The sequence below is a fragment of the Equus asinus genome, chromosome 6, assembly GCF_041296235.1.
Source record: "Equus asinus isolate D_3611 breed Donkey chromosome 6, EquAss-T2T_v2, whole genome shotgun sequence".
NCBI lineage: Eukaryota > Metazoa > Chordata > Mammalia > Perissodactyla > Equidae > Equus > Equus asinus.
The window spans coordinates 65862763-65884582 of NC_091795.1; the positions used below are offsets into that span (position 1 = coordinate 65862763).

Genomic DNA, 21820 nt, shown 5'->3' on the forward strand with positions numbered 1-21820 from the left:
TAACTCACTGTACCAAAACTCAGTCCACTCAAAACTGCCAACTCAAGTTTAAAAAGGCCTATGAATTTTTGTGGGTATAGGTTTAAAAAGGCCTATAAATTTTGTGGGCATTTTACAAAGTAAATACACTATAATATAATTAACTATAAATATACTATATTTTATGGTGTATAAATACACTATAATAAATATAATTAATATAATTTATATTATAATTAATAGATTAATAACTATAGTATATTTACATTGTAAAATTACCAATAAAACACAGTCTTCTTAAAGTAGATTATATGTTTGAATTAAATATACAGAGCTTACAGACATTAAGTTTACAAAGGTTAAAAATAGTGTAAGACCAGGGGCTGGCCCCGTGGCCGAGTGGTTGGGTTTGCATGCTCTGCTGCAGGCGGCCCAGTGTTTCGTTGGTTCGGGTCCTGGGCGCGGACATGGCACTGCTCATCGGACCACGCTGAGGCGGCGTCTCGCATGCCACAGCTGGAAGAACCCACAACGGAGAATACACAACTATGTACCGGGGGGCTTTGGGGAGAAAAATGAAAAAATAAAATCTTTAAAAAAAAAAAAATAGTGTAAGACCAGTGTTCATTGTATATGGTTTTTAATTTAAAGAGGCAAAATTTGGGTGAGCCCTTTTTGCTTTCTTTGAAATAATTTCAGACTTACAGAAAATTACAAGAATAGCGCAGGGAACTCTTGTATGCCTCATTTACTAACCTTTAGCATTTTGCCACATTATCATTATTCATTCCCTCCATCTGTCTATCTATATATACACACATAGAGATATATAAAATTTACTTTTTTGGAACTCTTTGGACTGAGGTTGCATATATCATGATGCTTTACCCTTAAATGTGTCAGTGTGTAGTTCCACAGAACAAGGATATTCTTTTACACATTTCACATCACAGTTAACAAATTCAGGAAATTTAACATCGATGGAATATTTTTGTCTAATATAGTTCATATTTGAGTGTTATCACTTATTTTCTTTTTTTATATTTTCCTCCTTCCTGCACGGAATCCCAATTCAGGCATGCATGTTAGTTGTCTTTTCTCTTTAATTTTCTCTAATCTGAACAGTTCTTCAGCCTTTGTCTTTTATGACATTAACATTTTTGGAGAATACAGGCCATTTATTTTATAGCATGTTCCATATGATTAGATTCAGGTTATACATCCCTGGCTGAAATACCATAGGAGTGATATTCTGTCCTTCTCAAGGAATTCAATCTAAAAACACACGTTGTCCATTAGCATCTAATGAGTGTTGTTAGTTTTGATCACCCAGTGAAGACATAGTTCGATTTCTCCATTATATGGTTGCTATCTTTACGATTACAAGTAGTAAGCAGTCTGTGGGCAGACATTTTTGAGACTATGCAAATATCCTGCTCCATCAAATTTGGACCCCAAGATTTAGGGATGGTTCTTAATGATTCTTGCCCAAACTAATCTTTATTTTGAGATTTCAAAGTAAGTGAGAGTCAACCTTTCTAAATTACCTTGTCTTGAAAATTCAGCTTGATTTTGGAAACATTTATTTACCTATTTATTTTATGGCTTTGATCTGTATGCATTGCATGTAATAACTGCTAGTGCATTTTAATTTAAAAAATGTTTTTTAAGCCTCTGGGTTATTTTTAATCCTATGCTGCCCTCTGCAGGTCTATGAATATAAATCTTTGGAGCAAGGTAAGTAAGCCTAATATTGCAAATTGTAAGGTCATGTATAAAAAACTATTAAGAGCAAAAGTTATAATAGCATCACACATTTATGATGTATTATTATAAGCTAATGAATTTAGAATCTTGAAGTTGATAGTTTTAAAACTGCCTTCCTTGGAGCTTAAATTTATTTTTGAAACTATCCTTGACTTAGTCCTAAATTCTTCATAAGGTTTTCAACTTTTCCAAGGGATAGCTGTTAACATTTTTGCAGTGACATTTGGCCATACAGATATAATTCATTTTTTAAATATATGCATATGTATATGTTTGTGTTAAGTATATCTACATATGAACGTATAGATTTTAATACAGTTTTAAATTGCTATCTTTTTGAAAAATTAACTGCTTTTATGCAGGAAGTGCAATTATCCTTATGCCGAATTACAAAAAATATTTGTAGTTTAATAAAATTAGAATGCACATTGATTGAAATTTCTAATTTAAATATTTTTAAATCTAAATTTCATTCAATTCTGTTTTTAGTGTTAGTTATACTGCCATTCAGACTATATAGTCAATTGTAATATATGGCTGGGATATTTATATTCAGAAGTAATTTTTTGACTAGAAAGATTTTTCATTGGTTTATTCATTAAATGTGTCTTTGTTCAAAATTTGGTATTATCTGTGGTTGTCTGATGTCTAATGTACAGCTACAACTTCTGGTAGAATTTATTGTCTGTCTTCTACACGTATCTGTGTTGGTTAAAAAATAGTTTGTAAATGAGGGTTGCTTTTGAACAGTTTTTACCTTAACTATCCTTTGAATTGCCATTAACTGCAGCATGATTTTCCTGGTGGCGTTAAGTTGGATATGGTCAATTTTGCCTAGTTTTCCATATTAGCTAATAAACAGTAGTTGCAGTAACTGCAGTTTGAGTTGTTAACACTTATAATATGTGCTGGGTGCTATTTTAAGAGCAAGTAGGTTGGGTTGTAGAACACAGTAGTTCAGAATTCCTGACTCAGATCACTTTGGAAAACAGCTGTGTATTTCCGTTCTTATTGTCTTTAGCCAGAGGATATATAGTCACATACTGTGTTGAAAAGTTACAAATCAATACTCTAGGCTTTGTAATCATTTTCATCATAAAATGCATATTTAGATTTTTTAATTTAAAATTTTGTTGGCAGAATTAATGTTGAAGAGTAAGCATTGTATATGTCTTTTAGTGTTTGTGTACTCAATTGATAAGAATCCATGAGAACAAACACAATAGAACTTTTGACCCCTTTTGTTTTAATACCACTAAAATGACTGGAAAGATTTCATTGAAAAATGAAAAAAATTAAGTTATTTAGTGGTTTAGGATATTTTACTTTATTATTTCTGCCATACTTCATTTACTAGAAGGAGACTGGTCCAATTTCAACAAGACCAAAAACAGTACGATAAGAAATAATATTGGTTGATAATCCCTATTAGCTATTTCCTATATAATAATTCATTTAAAATGATATATAAACAAATCAGTGGAGAGGCTTTCTTAGTGACATTTCATAAAACATTGCAGTTTTCCTTCAACATGGGTTTGTTTTGTTTTTAAAAGACAAACCTATTATTTAAAAACGAAACAATCTCCTTGGCAGGTGGGGGTGGTGTTGAATTACTGTGGTATAGAGTAATACCTTACTGGGGAGAGGCTTTATTATTTCAAGAATTCAATTTCAGACTGTATTTGTTCTTGTTTGCTTCTCTTGCTGCAATGCGTGCATTTTCTGTCTTACCAGATAACAGAACTCTTGTACAAGGATGGACGTTATTGCCAGGAGCCTCTAGGACCAACGGGTAGCGTTTCAATTTCGATGATTGTAACTTATCCACAAATCCATTCTTCTGTGTAATGATGGGCTAGAAGGATTACAGCAGTAAACATTTTCTTTTTAAAAGTGAAATTTGAAAGCATTTGGTTGTAAATCTTTATATTGATAATGACAACATTTTGAGATCTGTAAGGTGTTTGGTTTTATCATAATTATTTTTTTAAAGACAAGGTTGGGAGGTTTTTTTCTTTTCAGGTATTTAGGAAATGCTTCTTATAGCATCTATAGAAATAGGCTTAAAAATAAGTAATCCTTAGTCTTTATGTGATTTTAGTGTTTCGCAGGTGAGTTAATTTTTAAACATAAAATAGTAAGGAGGTATATTGATTTTTTCCATTTAAACATAATTTATTACCCAAAATGTGTTATTTTGACATTTAATGATTTTCATTTTTATAATGAGGCCTAGAATATATGGTTTTCTGTAAGAAGGTACTCTTCTTGAAAGTTCAAAATTTCTATCCTAGGTATTAACACATGGCCCTATACATTTTATGCTTGAATGCATAGGAAAATTACTGTTGTTACAAAACATCTTTGTTAATCTTGGTTTTTCATTGGCTAATAGGCAGCTCTCCACAGGATTACTGTATCTGCTTATTAAAATTATTTAACTTTCTATACTCAACATTTAATAATCCTTTCTACTTTTATGTGTTTCCCTAAATATTGCCCACAAAAAAAATTAGTATAGCTATGTGTACAGGCATTTATTCTCGCTATTTGTGATTTGGAGAGGAAAGGGGTAAGGCCTTGGGCAGGAACACTTCTGTCACAGAGTGGTGGAAAAAAATAGATTGAAGTAAGATTCAGTACTGAAAAGCTGTCACTTGGTCTGAAAATAATTAATATTCCTTTCACTCACCAGTTAGATATGTGCTCCCAAACCACATAATCTCTATGCCTCAGTGATCATTGTTGCCATTTCAGAGCCTCTCATCAGGGTGACATCTCACACCAAAATGATTTCTTATAAATTAATCTTGATAACATGACAGTCTCAGTAATTTTAGTGGAATGCTTTCTCTTGTTTTTTTCCACAGAAGCTGTTGGCTATTTTCTTTATAACTTGATTGACAGCATGAGTGACTCAGAGGTACAGGCCAAGGAGGAGCATTTGAGACAATACTTCCATCAGCTGAAGGAGATGGTACCATTTCATTTTTTGCTATATAATGCCTGTCCTAGCTGACATGTATCTATTAGATTTGCAATTGCTGCTTTTTAACTACAACCAGACCACTTCTCAATGACACACATGAGTTGGAGACTTAAATTATGTTTGAGGTAATTTCTGTTAGATGAATTTCAGTTTGGTTGTCTAAAACTCAGGGGTTTTTTTCCTCCCTTCCTTTTGTACAGAATGTAAAAATTCCTGAAAATATCTACAGAGGCATTCGTAATCTACTGGATAACTACCATGTTCCCGAGTTGATTAAGGTGTGTGTTAAATAGTAATCAACTTTTTAAAATGCTTGATTTATATATAAAAGCGTGTTAAAATTTTGTTTAAATATGAGCTTTTGGCAAAAAAAAAAGTTCATTTAAATGACAGCCATTAAAACAAGGCTTTTCATTGATTGTTAGTAAATACTGTTTATATATTGATGAATGTGTTTAAAACATTTATTACAATAGTTAATAAAGTATGAACAGAATTTCTGGAAAATTTTGGAAAGATGGAAAAATAGCAGTAAAATGACATGAGACTTCCAAAATTTGCTTTTGACCTTTGCTAATATATTTTTCCATTTGTTTTCTAATTATAATTTAAATCTCAATTTTAGGATGTTAATATACTGGTTGAGAGAGAGAAGATAGACTCTCGAAAAGTAAGTAGATTTTTTGAGAAGATTCTACATGTTATAATTACATTTAATGAGAATTCTAAAGTGTATACTTATAGAACCAGTAGTTCCTGTTTTTGCCATGGTATACCTCTTAAGAAGTTGGTAAAAGCTATTCCCCAGCTCAGAAAAATCATCATATCAAAGAAATTTGTGTGTAATCTCAGGAACTTCATATACCCCTGGAGTCCATCCACAGGTTCCCAGATTAATTTCCTTGATAGCATTTGTGACATTTAGGAAAGGTCACTTTAAAGGGAAGAGTGACAGGGGGTACATTTTCTTTTTGTAGTCAGTTTCTTTTCTTTTTTCTTTCCATTTCTATAGACCATGCAGCTTACAATATCTGATTTGGAGTCCACACTTGAAAAACTAAAAGCTGAAAATCAACCTGTAGGAGATGTCCTAAAGCAACTCATATTAATGCTTTGTTCAGAAGAGGTAACATTTGTTTAAATATTTCAAATATGCTATTAAGGTAAAAAAAATTCTTCATAGTTAAAAGCAAGTGAAGCCAAATATAATATTTATAATTTTTACGAGTGATTGTTGTACTTCATGGCTGTGAAGAACGCAATTAAATGAAAGGTTAACTAATTTCAGGTACACCTTGAATGGCATGTTTTCGAGTTGCTGTAGTTTGTTTACGATAATCTGCAAAGTGAATGATAGTAACAGCCGTGATAGGTTTATCATACATGCCAAATGTCCTTTCAAGCCATGGCTCCGGTCTCTTATATCTAGATTGTCAAGCAACTGATACATGCGGTAGTCATTTGCAAGTCAAATATTACTAGGTTGTTAATGCAGGGATTGAAATTCCATTTTCCTGCTGGAAAAAAGCTCTTTCTGAGATAAAGGGTCTCTTGCCTTTTTTCAGCAGGCGTCCAGCTGTACTTTGTGTTCATTTTAGTGTCTCTGCAATTTGTTGTATATCACTAGACTTTTTCAGTTTCTGGTTCAATATGATTTAGTCGTATGCCTGTATTTTTAGGGAAAAAAATGTAATTGACTTTAAGGTTATGAGATGGTACTGTTAAATTCTAAAATATTTCTTCACATTACTTGGATATGAAACTAGACTGTGAGGAACTTTACGATGATATATATTTCTGTGTATGGAAATTGGATTGTGATTAGGGGCTGACTTGGTACATGTTTAATCTAGAAGTCTTTTTTATAGTACAATACCAAAGCTAAAACATCAAATTTGGCACGGTGGACCGTTTTGCATTACAGATAACAAATCTTTTAAACCCCACATGTGTATCTTGCCTGCTTTTTAAAAGGCGAATAAAAATGCCAAGAAGCAAGGTGAAGTTAATAACATGAATCCATTTATTTTTAAAGTACTTTTAACTTTTTCTACACTCTGAGCATTAAAACCAGAAATTTTACATTTTCTTTCGTACTCATTTCTTCTTTATTTTTCACTCTATCCTTTATTTTAGAACATGCAAAAAGCTCTTGAATTGAAAGCAAAATATGAATCGGACATGGCTGTCGGTGGCTATGCAGCTTTAATAAATTTGTGCTGTCGACATGATAATGCAGAAGATGCATTGAACCTGAAACAAGAATTGTGAGTACCTTGGTACTGAAACAAATCGTCAACATTTATGCTGATATACAGCCCTTGATGGATCGTGTAGATTGACTATTGCTCTCTTCTATAATGTAATTTTTAAAAATTCTTTTTTGTCAGTACCTTTGACATTTCATAATAGGAGACTCTGATTAATTATGGCTTGTTTTTAGCAAGGAGTCTTTGTTTAAGTATGATAAGATTTTCTGCTCCTTAAAGCCAAGATTTTTTCCCATTGATTACATAATGCATATCACAACAGTGGTGATGGTAACTATTTTATGAGGTTTGTTAAACATTCCCCTTTCTATACTGTGGTGTAAACAAAATTTTGTCCATTTCTCAAGTATCTTTGGTTTCCCAGTCCTGATATATTTATCAAATAAAAATATGCCTTTTTGGGTATTTCAGTGTTCATGACATGGTTAGAATCACCTAAACTACCATGAGGCGTAAGAGTTCCTTCATTAGCATCATTTGGAGACATAGTGATGCAATATGTATGTAGTGTTAGATCTTTACTTCTTTTGTCACTTTAAATATAAATACATGTGAATTTGTATATGGCTTGAAAAATAAACCTTAGCTGAAGCCAGTGTTAATAACAATTCAGACCATCTGATGAGTTTTTGAAAAATGATATAATGGATGGTTAATCAGCTTTGAAGCTAACATAAATGTGGCTTTAATTTTTAGTGACCGTTTAGATTCATCTGCCGTCCTTGACACCAACAAGTATGTGGGCCTTGTAAAAGTATTGGGAAAACATGGCAAGCTCCAAGGTAAGCCTCGGCACATAAAGGAAATATGTGATGCAAGTATCTTGCCACTGGAATAATATGTGAATTGATATTAATGGTATATCATGTCCTGCAAAGTGCTTGAACACTTTGCATAGAAATTTGCATGTGAATCCAACCAGAGCTGCATGGACAGTGTAGGCCATTAGTTTTAATGGATTGGCAAGCTTGTCATTTACATTTGCACAGCTCAGTGCTTTTTGCATTTCTGCAGCTAGTTTTTATTAGCGTTGCTGTTTGGATTGAGTTTGAAGATCATGACTTGTGGCACAATTTGCTTATATGCCTATACTAATGGCTTTGTTTTTGCTTAAGAACATCCGAAGGCTGAACATAACTATAAACATAACCTTTGTTTAAGAATATGAATTTTGCAGTAGTCTTTGTCTTAACTTTTAATGACATTAACAAAATGTGTACTTTAATAGTTTTTATTTAGAAGTTTCCAGGGAAAGCCTAGCTGATTATATAGCTGATGTGCATATTCTAATTTTCTAGTTGTTCAGATAATGCTAAGCCTAATAGAATTAATCACATTTGATAAGATAGTTTTACTGTTTGCTTATTTCTTAACTCTCTCATTGGGCTTTGTTTTGAAACTTCCTTTTTAGCTTTCCTCTCTTCCTTTTATTCCTAGAGAAGATTTAAAAAAAGTTTTATAGTGAAAAATGTATGGAGAAAATATTTGATTTGAACATTGAATTTTTTCCTAGGAACCCTTTTTAACACAGAAAACTCTTTTTAAGGATTAGCCTGCTTTTTAAAATTCTTTTTGTAAAGCGGTCAAAACATTTTGTCTGTGCAATAATTATGAACAACATTATAAAAATGCACTTATTCCATATCCTAAAATGTTTGTTTCTGCCTTCCTAATGAAGCTTAATGAATCTAATGTATTAACATGCAGTCTTTTGGAAAGCTTTCATTGGCTCCTCTTGGCTAATTAGTATCGACATAGCAAACAGGCCCTATCGGTATCAGACCATTAGTCTGGCTGTATATACAGTGTAAACACATCTTTATTATCTGGCCTCCTGACAAGCCATCTGCTGAAGAAACAATGGTGTGATTTAGCAGATGTTAGCTCTGAACGATAAAAGCATCCATTTAGGAGGATCTTACAGCTATAGGGCAGACCGTACAGGGTTATGTGGTGCAGAGTGGGCACACAGTCCCTATCTATAATTTGTAGTCAAAGTTGCAGGGAAATGATAAAACCATGCTATTGTGGATTTATAATTGTAGTCTCGTTTAGAAATGCAAGTAGTAATTAACTTGAAATCGGCATTATACACTAGAATTTACATTCCTGCTGGGCTTGAAATGCTGTTTTAATAGCAGTTTGTTTTCCCTACATGAAATTACCTAAGGGTCTTTTGTGTTACTTCATTGTAGATGCTATTAACATTCTAAAGGAGATGAAAGAGAAGGATGTTCTTATCAAAGATGCAACAGTCTTGTCCTTTTTCCACATCCTAAATGGCGCAGCTTTAAGAGGTGAAACTGAAACAGTACAACAGTTGCATGAAGCCATCGTGACTCTAGGGTTAGCGAAACCATCCACCACCATAAGTTCCCCTTTGGTCACTCTTTATTTGGAAAAGTAAGTTAATTGAATTTTGAATTTTAAATGTTGGCATAAAAGAATGAGAATAATCATTTGGGGGTTATACTTTGTAAATACTCTGTGTTGCTGCGGAAGCTTGGAGGTTATTTGCCACAGAATAAGAGGGCTTACATGGAGTAGGTGACCTTTAAAATCACCAGCAGCCCTGTGGTCCTGTGGATTACTTCTCAATGGAATGAATGGTCTATGGCAATTTTTCTGTGGGAAATTTAATGATATGACATGAAATTGAATCTAGTTTTTCCCATTTTTGAGCCTTATAAGAATTAATTATTAATAAATGTAAGAAAGAAGGATTCTCTGGGGCTTTTGATTACACATCATGACCATTATTCAGGTAATAATGCAGCAGCATCTCTTCAGTGCCCCTTACTCCATGTGGTATTTTATTTTAATTGCATGTACCAATACAGTTATTCTAGCTTTGGTAAATATTGTAGAAGATGTGTGTGTGCCTTGTGAGAAGAAGATGAATTTTGTTGATAGGGAAAGATTTACTGAGTTTGAACATTTTTACATTTGGAATGTACATGTTGGTGCCCAATTTAAGGTATTATTTGCAGTGCAAATCATAAAATCAGCCTACCCTCTTGTAATGAGTTGAAACATTTTAGTAAGATGATTAAGCACCCTTACTATCTTCTTTTCCTTTTGTTTTTGTTTTTCTTTTCTGTTGTGGTTTTTTTTCCCCCTTAAATTTCTTAGATCTTACCTCTTTGTCATCTTTTCCGCGGCTTAATGCAATTTTTAATCTGCTTATTTTGTGATTGGGATTTTCTGATTTTAGTGTGGATGTTGCCCTATCAGTGCCAGGAGAAAAATAAAAGATATATCTTAATGTTTCTCATATTCTTCCCGAATTTCTGGTAGTTTTTCTTTACTTATTAGGGGGTATAATTAATTGAATGTAATGAATGGTTTAGAATTGGATTTAAAAGGTGAAATAAAAAACATCTCTTTTAACTAGCTCTATGTTAAGAAATGTGTGTATATATTAATATGCACATACATTCATGTTTTATGAAATAATTCCTTTGCCATTCAATCAAAAAACAGTTTGATGATTGGCCAAATCTTAACCTCCACAATCTCAGCATTATATCCTTTTAAAGAAATAGTGATTCAAACAATTACTGTGTTACTGAGTTCTCATGTTCACCGCCAACTTTATATAGAAATCCTATAATTAATATGCTTCCTACTAGAATTTTTTTGATTGTTTAAGAGACCCATCTCTGCAAATTTTATGTAGTGCTCTCTGCATAGAGATTTGAAAGAAATGGGCCCAGTGCCCAGAAGAATTAGGCCCTCCTCCACTACTGGGCAAAAAATAAAATAATTGACAATGAAAACGAGGCCATAATAGAAAAGTATCTTACAAATAGAAATACTTTGAAGACAGAGGAGAGACAAAAGTTTTCCAAAAGAGGTCTGCAGATGGGGCTCATGAACCAAGAAGAGCTTACCCAAGGGAAAATGGAAATAGCATGGGATTCAGATGTTAACCTGGAGCATGCTCTGGGCTTCTCATTATACGGCACAGTCAGACTTGTATGGCTCAGTAAAATTTGGCTGTCCCTGTTAATTGGGCTAGAGAAATCTAAATTAGTATCTTTTCTGTTATGATTTCTTTCTACTTTCACATACGTAGAGAAATTATTACCTTCTATTTTTATTTGCCTAAGTTTTTTTTTTTTTCTATCTTTGCTTTGCAAGACAGTCTCCATGACACGATCTTTCAGTTTCATCTATCATAATAAAAAGGTTTTGTTGACTGTTTTAGAGTCATGAAAATAATAAAAAGGAGATAAAGGAAATTTTATGTTTATGAAATTGCAGAGAACAGTAGTAGCCTTCCTAGTCGGGCATAAGTTGGAGGAAAAAATTGACTTTGAAACGTTTTCCAATTATATTTTCCCCAACTGATGGAAGATAACTAATTAATATGGAATCATGACAAGTACAGTACTAGGATTAAGTGTACTAGCCTGCCAAAAAGTCCACGTGTATTTGATTTGATTAAATGTGTTTGATCTTCAATAATATCATGTAATTGACCTCAGCAGGTATGAGCTCATCTGGGGAATGAGCCTTACTTATTCAAACTTGAGATAAAATTATGAATACTTTTTCGGAACATAGTACCAAAGCTTCATCCTTTCATTGAAAGGTGAGCCTCTTTTTGAGATGCCATTGCAAAGACTCTAAAGAGGCTATCACTTATATATTGTAATTCTGGAACAAATCTATGAAGTTGAATTCCTCAGAAAAATGATCTTTAAGATTCAGTAGATCTTAATTTTGAACTGACTTTTCCAGCATCGGATAAAGCACAGGAGAAATTAATACTGTGTCAGTTTGTTAGTTGGATAACATATAAAAAGCTTTGTGGGTATTGAAAATGAAACGTTTTGTTTTTATTCATTTGCCAAGGGAAATCCAAAACAATAACAAATTTTCAAAATTATTGAACCGTTTGTAAACGAATTGCTTTTGTATTAACAAAATGATACTTACATTGAACAAAAATGTGCAGAGTTGAACAAAATTTTCATTTTATAAGCCGCATGCCTACATGTAGTCCAAACAAATGTTATTTTTTAAACATTTTCTTTTGTAACTACTTAAAAAAAATTTTTTTTAATTGAAATCATTCCTGATTCTGGAAGATGATCCTCCATATTAAGCAAGAAAGAAATGCTTTAAAATAGGTTAAAAGAGCTTTTGATCAGTCTTTATGCAATGGTAAAGGAAATGAAATTAATAAAATCTGGGCCATTCGGTTTAAAAGCCTAAAAATTTGTATGATGCTGTTTCAGATTCACTTGTTTTCTAGCTGATCCATTTTGGTTTCATTGCCTATGAAAAATATCTGAGGCTGTTTAACTGGATTATTTAGTGCAAATGATCAAAGAAGCTTTAATTTCTGCTTTCCATTAAGGATTTTTCTGTGCTGATTTGTGCTATAATCTGTATATGCCCACATGCATTTCATTTAAGTGAATCATGGACTTTGTATGTATAATCCTCCCAGAACTCCTGCTAAGTTAATCTTGAGTTCTTCATAAAGGTCACAATTTCTGTAAGATGAACCTATAACAATCTAAGTTTTTAAACTCACTGTAACACTTTAATATGTTACATAAATGGGAAATACACTTTTTAAAATGCTGGTTGTTCTGTCATATACACTCCCCTTCAATTTTAGCATCTTCATTTGTACTGGATACTTTTATTATTTATGGGAATGCTTGCCTTCTAGAGTAAAACTCTTTGTGTGCTGAAAGGAAATTAGGGAGGTTTGACTCTTTTACTCCATTATTGCAATTAAGAATTTAGCATCATCAGTGCCAAAGGACAAAAGTAGTTCATTTGCCCTAGGGGGACAGGACAGTGATAAGATGATTTTTCGTCAAGGATCATTGGGTCGTAATTAAGTTACATTCATGGCTATTGCTTTTTGAAGGATGATTGGTAAATGACAGGCTTCATGTGCTTAGTACGGACAGTGTTCAGTAGGGTTTTTTCTCCTTCTGTCAGAAAATCCTGTTGAGCCTGATAATGTAAATGTGGCATTTTATTCTGAACAAAAGAGCAGGGAAATGAGCTATCTTGTCTAATCATTCAGTTGTTTAACACCGACTTCCAGTTTAGACTCAATTGGCTGGAAAGCACTTGACATGTGAAGTTAGTGCTGTTCGGAACGCATGTTTGAGTAAATTTTAAAGTAAGTGACAGCTAAATTGTACCTAGGGAAATTACAAAGCCTTCAACACAGTTAATTTTTTGGGGAGGATTAGTTGTAATTGCAACACCAGTCTCCTTGAAGATTCCTCGTTTGTAGATGATGAACAGAAAAAAACATTTAGCTCTTTCAAGGACTGGTTCTCTTAACAGAATAATTTTTGTGAAGACAGTGGTTTCTCCTGAATTGATTTCTCTCCACACTGAATATTTGCTTAAGATTTATAGAATAGTTTGTTTTTAGAGTGTTGAGGTGTTTTTTTCCTCTCTTGTTTTAAACTTTTTTCTTCCGCAAGGCTCCTCTTTTCTCTAGTCATTTCAGATTTTGAGAGCTTTTCATTTAGTAAGCCCTTTAGGTAAATTGCCACTTCACTAACACTTTATGTGTAATGTTGAAGCACTTTACTGCAATTAAAAATCACTATTTGTCATTTTTGTTGTTTAAATTAAGTATACTCTCAGGATTGGAAAGCTACTTACTATGAGTAAGGAGATTAAGTTTAAAGCTACTGATAGGTGAATAGATAGTTGTCAGTGGTTGGGCTTGTTCTAACAATTCGAGATCATATGAGACACATTTGTGATTGTCACAGTTGTATAGAGAGAGGAATTTGAGTTAGGAGTGCTTTGTTTCCTGGTAATTTTATCATCAGTGGATACCTCATATGAATATATGTCCAGTGTTTGTTTTTCTGTCACTGACGTTATAGCATACTTTAATTTCATAATAAAAACTAAAAGACATAATATCAGATTTGCCACATGAGCTTCAGGCTTACCTTTTTTTGGATGTTTCTCCATGTAATAATGCAAAATTACAGTTTGTAGTAGTTTTATATATGGTCATGTTCCCTTAAAAGGTGGATTAGAGATTCTAGAATGAATTTTAATATGAGCCAAGTGAGTCCATTCAAGTTAATAAATAAAGCTCTCTTTTAAGTGTTCAAATTACTTGTGGACTCAGCCTTATATGTGTGTGTTCTTAAAATTCAGAATTACAGAATCTTCCTTTCTTCCATCCTGCCTTTGTTTCATAGGCTTACAGAATTTTGGTAAAACTTATATTAAGTTAATTTACATCAATCAAAATATTTTTTAATATTGCTTTTTTCGCATATGTAGTTTTATTCATGAAAATTACTTTATGTATTTCGTTGAAATAGTTTGAGGGGGAATCTAGTCACTGTGAAAATATGACAGTGGGTTTTTTTTTTTTAGAGATAATAGTATGTTACAGAGTTGATTTTCTTCAGTATTATTTGAGGTTTGTGAAAGCAGTGGCTAAATTTTTGTCAGGAATGGACTTTTAAAAAAGTTGTGACCCATATGTATATAAAGCTTTAGAAATTATGCATATATATACTGAAATAGCATGGAATCAAAGTTGAGAATCCAGAGTTAATATTACTAACATGGTTTCTTCAAAGGATTATTGTTATTTTAGAGTAGGATTTTAAGTCAGTTCTAGTGTTTTAAAATGTACAAAGGAAATCACAGGATCATTTTAGATCACAGAAACTAGAGGTAAAATGTCCAACATTTTGGATATAAAGCAGTTTCCACCTTTTTCCTTTTGATATTTTGCTGTTCTCACTGATTTTATTCTGCCTAATAAGAGCAGTATTTTCATATGATGATTTTCTCTGCTGGTGTGAAACGTTTGAGTTGATGAACCTAATAAGCTCAAATTTGTAGAACCTCATGTTAGAGTGTTAGAACTGAGAGGGAGCCCAAAGGTCCTTGAGTTCAGGCATTGTGATAATCTGATTTTCATCACCACCTCTAGAAACGAATCACATTGCTACAGTCAAGCTGCATGTAGTACTTATCAATTGGAGTTGAAATTCAGAAGTCCTGTGAATATACAACTATTTTCGTAGCAATGTGACTTTTAGGTACTTTTTTATATTTTTCATTTCTATCACTCAAGTTTTCAAGCTTTACTAGGAAAGATTAATGATGACATCAAATTATGAGGAATGGACTTTTTATCTCTTTATTTTAAAGTGACATGATCGAACAAGTCAGAATGTAGATAATAGGGATTAAAAAGAACCGACTAGTCATTAGTTCTTTTCTGTCATCAGTACAATTTGTACAAAATGTTTCATTATAGATTTCTAATTCATTTTGTTGGCAACCTGAGAGCAGTAACATTGGTACTTAAAATTACTAACAAATATATAAATTATTTCCATTTTGCTATTCTTGTCTTTTCTGTTGTTGTTCTGAGCATGTATAATCTTCAGAAGCATATATTTGGAGACCAAAGACTATTAACATGTCTCTTTGATTGACAGAACAATTATTTGCTCATTTATTGATAGTTTTGACCTAATGTAGGGAAAATACAATTGAGACAATACTATTGTAGTTTGGGAATTGATCTGAAAAAGCAAATCATACTGCTTTAAGAAAATCAGTATGTGTTAGTTTTTCTCTTAAAAATATTTTAGTAGTTTTCCATTAAATGGAATTGTAGAAAGGTAATAACTAAACTTGTGTCTGCAGCAAGGGAAAATACTGATTATATAAAGCTTTATATCATATGTGGTAGCTACTGTAGCATTTCTCTTGTATGACAGTAATCTAGCCTGCAACATCTACTTGCGGTTTTGAAATTAACCTGTAATTTAGTCTTCACCCCAAATGACAAAAATTCAAATGACTCTGTAGGGTGCCAGAAGATGCACTGTAAACAGGGCTCAGTAAGGGGATAAGGTAGAGTTCCGTCAGGATAGGCTCATTTTCACTGTGTCAGTGTTATTGCAATGAAATTAACACTTCTGCGTGGTATTTTACTTTTTAGTACATCTTAAAATCTTAATCTAGATAAAATAGTAATTCAGTCTAGGGCAACATAACATTTGTATAATGGACCGAGATGTTAGGGCTTCAACAGAAAATAAAAGAAGACTCCTTCCTTTTGAAAACTGTTTTGTGTGTGAGAGAAATATGTTTTCTCCACAAGGATTATCGCTGTCACTGGTTGTATTTTGCTCTATGTCTCTAACCATGCTTCTTTTTTTTATACATTTCGTACTTTTATTTTCAAGAATCTTTATTTGTTATTCCAAATTGTAGCACCTCATTAGTTTAAATAAGCAACTGCTTTTCATAGAGTGTGATGTATACTTAGATGTGCTCAACTGGAAGTGGGAAGTCCAGGGATCTGATGACAGAGCCTTCCTCTGTTTACCTTGTGGCCTTAGGCTAATCTGTCAGTCTCTACATGCCTTATTTCCTCCTATTTAAAAATAAAGAAGATGACAAGTAGAATTGGATCACATAATCTCTGTAGCTTTTCCAAGGTCTTACATATTTCTTATACTGTCCTTTTCCTGTGAAAGGAAAAAGTAGTTTTTGAGGACCCACAAGAATGTATTTCCACACTCTTGTTTAAGAAACTCTGACTTAATGAAAATGTCTTTTTATTTTAATTTATTTTCACATAAAAGAGAAACCTTGACTTTATAATTGGAAATAATTTTTAAAAGCCTACCCTTTAAAAAGAAACTTTTTAAGAGTCTTCCTAAAATTTACTGACCATAAGAATATCCTGGTTTTAGTAACAATAAGTTTCTCTCTCCATATATCCTGAAGTTACTTCCTCCTTACATGGAGAGGTGGCAATATAAAAAATATGATGATAGAGTTGAAAGTGCTCGAAAATTCCTTGATAGCTATTGATGGACATTTAATAAAGTTTTCAAAATCTGGAATTGAGGACCATAAACACACATAAGTAGCTGGAAGAAATATTTGATAGTAGTCCTTGTTTTTAGAAATAATACATTCTTAATAGCCATTTTTATATAAAATCGGATTTTATTTATAATAATCTCAGAGTATCTTCATCTCTTTGGACTTTTCAAAAAAGTGCCATTTAGCCAGCAAAATAATAAAGATGAAGCGGCGAAAATGGAACTGCTATTGATGTCTGTGCTCTGAACGTTTATTTATATATAAGGATTGTTTCTCTTACTTTTTTTTTCCATTTTGGCTTCATGGTTTTCTACCTTAAAGTTGTGTACATTTTGACTAGTCATCGTATATCTCTTTAAACTAAATTAGATATATTTTATTCATTGTTAATATTTTGATGTTTCCAAGGGATGACTTACCTACTGCTCTTGAAGTTGCCATTGACTGCCATAAGAAGTATAAAATATTACCAAGGATTCATGATGTCTTGTGTAAACTGATAGAGAAAGGCGAGACTGATCTAATTCAGAAAGGTTAGTCACCTTCTAATATCTTAGTATAGTTGTTTTGTTTTTTTCTCCTTTTGCTTATTTAATCTCAATGCATTGCTGTGAAGAGAAAATTTAAAAGGAAGGCAAGCACATCCAGAGAAACTTTTTTACACTTCTAAATTGAAAAGAAAAATATCAGATACATTTTCAATATTATAAATGTCCTTGACTTTAATAATTGTTCATTTTGAAAGGTTATCCCTATGTTGTTTTTTGTTCTACTTATTGATGATCAGCCTTTATGAGAATTTTTTACCCTTATCCTCACCAGTTCTCTTTGAAGCTAGTCTTAGGTACTTAATGTCATAAATAAATGTTATGCTGTTAGATAAGGAATATGACAGAAAATTGGTTGATATAGCTATAATCTTTAAGTTATTCTAAATATTTGAGTTTTCTTGTATTTGTCCAGAACTTCAAGTGATAATGTGTTTATGTTTTTTCTTCTTTTTTCTCTAGCAATGGACTTTGTGAGCCAAGAACAAGGTGAAATGACGATGCTCTATGATCTCTTCTTTGCCTTTCTACAAACAGGAAATTACAAAGAGGCCAAGAAGATCATTGAGGTGTGATTTTAACTACAGTATTCTAATTGTACAGCTATTTAGACTCTTAATTAGAATACGTGTAAAATTTTTAACCTTTAATTATGCTTGTTCTGATTCATGTTAATATAATTCAGTCCCAATAATGGGGGGGGGGACTCAGCCAATTTCTTTATTGTATATAATTACAGTTCAGAAAAGGCAGCCTGGTTGTATATTGAATTTGTTTCCTCACTTTGTTAAATTCACTGTTATATATCAAAATGATATTTGCATATTAAATCTTGGATTGTGGAACAATTAAATTAAACTGGCATTCCTGGGTGTAAAGTTGCTAATCCTCTTTGCCAAGGAATTCTTTGTTCTTAAAAGCAGTGGAATTTAATTTGCAGCAGACCATGCTCAGATTTATTTGTAATGCTTGTCTACAAGTTAATCAGCCAAACAAGTGCTGTCTGCAACTGTTTGGCATTTAATTTAAAATTTCTTCTTTTTTTTTTTTTTTTTGCTATGGTAAGCAGCTTATGGAAAATGGCCAGGTGACAAACCTGGCCTATTTAGGATTAGTATATTTTATCTAGGCTTGATTGAAATTTTGCTTACTGAAATTGATAAGTCAAAGGGCATCTATAAAGTCTGTCCAAATTGTGATTAATTTTACTGTTAAACAAATCTGTCTCCACTAAAAAAAAAAACAACAAAAACCATTCCACAGAAGATGGACTCATTGCTTTAAGAAAAAATATTTAATGTGATTACAATACATTTGTAAATACATCAGTGATCACATTCTCTCAGATCATACTTTGCCATCACTCCATGTCTTTTTCCACAAGTGCCCATGGTGGACACGACACAGAAGTGGTGTTTGGCCTCCTTGTTTGTGTATTGATGACTGCTTATCATGAAATTGAAAATGTAGGCACAGAACCCAGAAAGTGATTAGTTTCTCTTGATGTTTTTCAGAGAAGAGAAAAGTCTAGTCTGAAAAGCGAGGACCGTGAAATTAATTCAGAACTTTGGTCTCTTTTGTCGTATAACTCAGTCTGTCCTCTAGTCTAGAGGGCAGTGGGCCAGGAGATCTTGGACAGGTGCTTCTGTAGCTCAAGCAGTTCATTTGTGTTTTCTAGAAAATGGTATAAATTCTTTGATCGAAAATGCATGGTGTATTTGATATTGAGGGGAGCTGTCTGCCTGTTGAGCTCTCCGGTTCTTTGTGTATGGTATCAGTGTTAGCAGGCACTGATCAGAGTGGAAAGGAAGCTCAGATTTTCAGATAATAGCGACGAGAGGTTCTAAGTAGGAAATCATGTGCCTCTCTTTATGTAATAAGGAAGACATAATAGCCAAGAGTGAGTTCTCCTTTTGCCGTCTATTTGCTAGTGTGATAATGGACAAGTTACTAAACCTTTTTAAGCTTCCTCATCTATAAAAGGAAATATAATATCTTTCTTTAAGATTCAATCACATAATGTATGTAAAGCAGCTTGCATGTTTTCTGGATTATGGTAGTAATCAATAATATTAATTCTTTGCCCCTTAAAGGTAGGGATGGTGTTGTCTTCTTTACCTCACATAATTCACAATATGATGCTGAGCTTAAGGTACATGCTTGTCACATGAATAGGCGAGAGAAGACTGCGTCTTAATTATTTTAAAGCTTGGCTAGTTTACAATGACTGTGATCATTTAGGAATGACTGTATCCTGGTGACAGAATTTTCGTACTAGATGTGTAAAAATTGCTTAAAAGAGAAAGAATAGCTTTACAGAACCTCTGCAGTACCCTAGGGTAGGACAGCAAAGTATGTAATATATGAGAATATTCTGAGGCACATTTTTCAGTTGCGTTTTTTTTTATGATTAATTGGAGTTAAAGTGGGAATTTGCTTTTTTCAGTATTAAAATTCAAGACCTTGGAGTTTTCTCTTAGAGTTTTCTAAGAATTATTAAAAATATAAAAAGTAATTAAGGTTAATAAGCTAGGACTGTATCAGCATATGAAAGAATATTAGAAATACTGTGCAACATTTTTATCATTCCTAAAAATACGATAGTGTCTTATCAAAGGGGAGATTCACTAGGGTTGAATTTCCAAAGCAAGATATACAATGAAGCTTCTTTGTATTTGAAGCACTGTGGGAAATATGATAAACCAGTCATAAAAATGCTCGCATTAAATGAGGAAAGAAGAGGCAAGATTCAGTGTATAATATGGCCTGTGTTGTTTTTAAAATGAGTTGGTATACATATGTATAACACGTTTTAACGTAGTATTATGTTTTATTTCTACATACGGATTATTGCAAGAAGGTGCAATTATAGCTCTGTTTTGCTTTATATTTTTCTGAGTTTTCTATAATAAGCATATATATGCTTATATTCAGAAAAAGTGTTATTTTCTTTCAAAAGAAAGAGAATAAGAGAGAAAAGTGAATCAGAGTAAGATCAACCTTCAAGGAGCTACTGTGCATCTCCTTGAACTTGAGACTAAAATGTGAAGATAACTGCTGTATAAAACTGAGAACTGTTAACTGCTGTAAGAAAAGTGTAAAGAGTTCTGAGAGTTCAAGAATGGAACTTACTCCCAGTGTAGGAAAATTAGGCAAGACTTTCTGGAGGAAAGTGGGGCTTGATAGACGTGGCAGTCCTTTAACATTCGGGAATTTGATGGGGTTGGGAAGGGTGTTGGAGGCAGAGCAAAGAAGGAGAAAAGGGAAGTCTCTAAGTAGTTCTTCTCCCCGCCCCAACTTTATTAAGATATAATTGACATATAACACTATGTAAGTTTAAGGTGTGCAAACTGTGTTGATTTGGTATACTTAGATAGTGCAAAATGATTACCACAGTAGCATCAGTTAACACCTCCGTCACCTCACATAATTACCATTTCTTTTTTTGTCACGAGAACATTTAAGATCTTCTCTCTTAGCAATTTTCAAGTATGTAAATACATAATAATCAAGCTGTACGTTAGATCTCCAGAACCTGTTCATCTTATAATTGAGTTTGTACCCTTTGAGCAACATCTCCCCGTTTCCCCCAGGCCCTGGCAACTACCATTCAATGCTCTGTTCCTAGGAGTTTGGCTTTTTTAGGTTCCACATATAAGTGACCTCATATGGTATATGTCTTTCCCTGTCTGACTTATTTCACTTAGCATGATATCCTCAAGGTCCATCCATGTTGTCGTACATGGCAGGATTTCTTTCTTTCTCATAGTTGAATAGTATTTCATTGTATATATTTATACCACACCTTCTCTATTCATTCATCCATAGGCAGCCACTTGGATTGTTTCCATGTCTTGGCTATTATGAATAATGCTGCAATGAATATGGGAGTACATATATCTTTTTGAGATCCTGATTTCATTTCCTTTGTATATATATCCAGAAGTGGGATTCCTGGATCATATGGTAGTTTTAGTTTTAGTCTTCTGAGGAACCTCCATACTGTTTTTCATAGTGACTGAACCAATTTATGTTCCCACCAACAGTATACAGAGTTTTCTTTTCTCCACATCCTTGCCAACATTTACCTCTTACCTTTTTTTCTTTGTTTCTTTCTTTTTTTTTTTTGAGGAAGGTTAGCCCTGAGCTAACATCCGCTGCCAATCCTCCTCTTTTTGCTGAGGAATACTAGCCCTGAGCTAACATCTGTGCCCGTCTTCCTCTACTTTATATGTGGGACGCCTACCACAGCATGGCTTGCGAAGCGATGCCATGTCTGCACCCAGGATCCGAACCGGTGAACGCCAGGCTGCCGAAGCAGAACGTGCGCACTTAACCCCTGTGCCACTGGGCCGGCCCCTGTCTCTTTTCTTTTTGATGATAGCCAT

The 21820-nt window shown here is 33.2% G+C and overlaps 1 protein-coding gene across 1 annotated transcript in view; it reads left to right on the forward strand.

Annotated features, from left to right (window-relative positions):
• Positions 1-21820, forward strand: part of LRPPRC (leucine rich pentatricopeptide repeat containing) — a 103988-nt gene that overhangs the window by 41493 nt on the left and 40675 nt on the right. Inside the window, exons 15-25 of the mRNA XM_014833550.3 lie at positions 1689-1716; positions 3484-3541; positions 4620-4726; positions 4939-5016; positions 5364-5408; positions 5751-5864; positions 6875-7005; positions 7705-7790; positions 9204-9411; positions 17293-17417; positions 17895-18001. Coding sequence (XP_014689036.3) covers positions 1689-1716; positions 3484-3541; positions 4620-4726; positions 4939-5016; positions 5364-5408; positions 5751-5864; positions 6875-7005; positions 7705-7790; positions 9204-9411; positions 17293-17417; positions 17895-18001 — 1087 coding nt within the window. The remainder of the gene's footprint in view (positions 1-1688; positions 1717-3483; positions 3542-4619; positions 4727-4938; positions 5017-5363; positions 5409-5750; positions 5865-6874; positions 7006-7704; positions 7791-9203; positions 9412-17292; positions 17418-17894; positions 18002-21820) is intronic.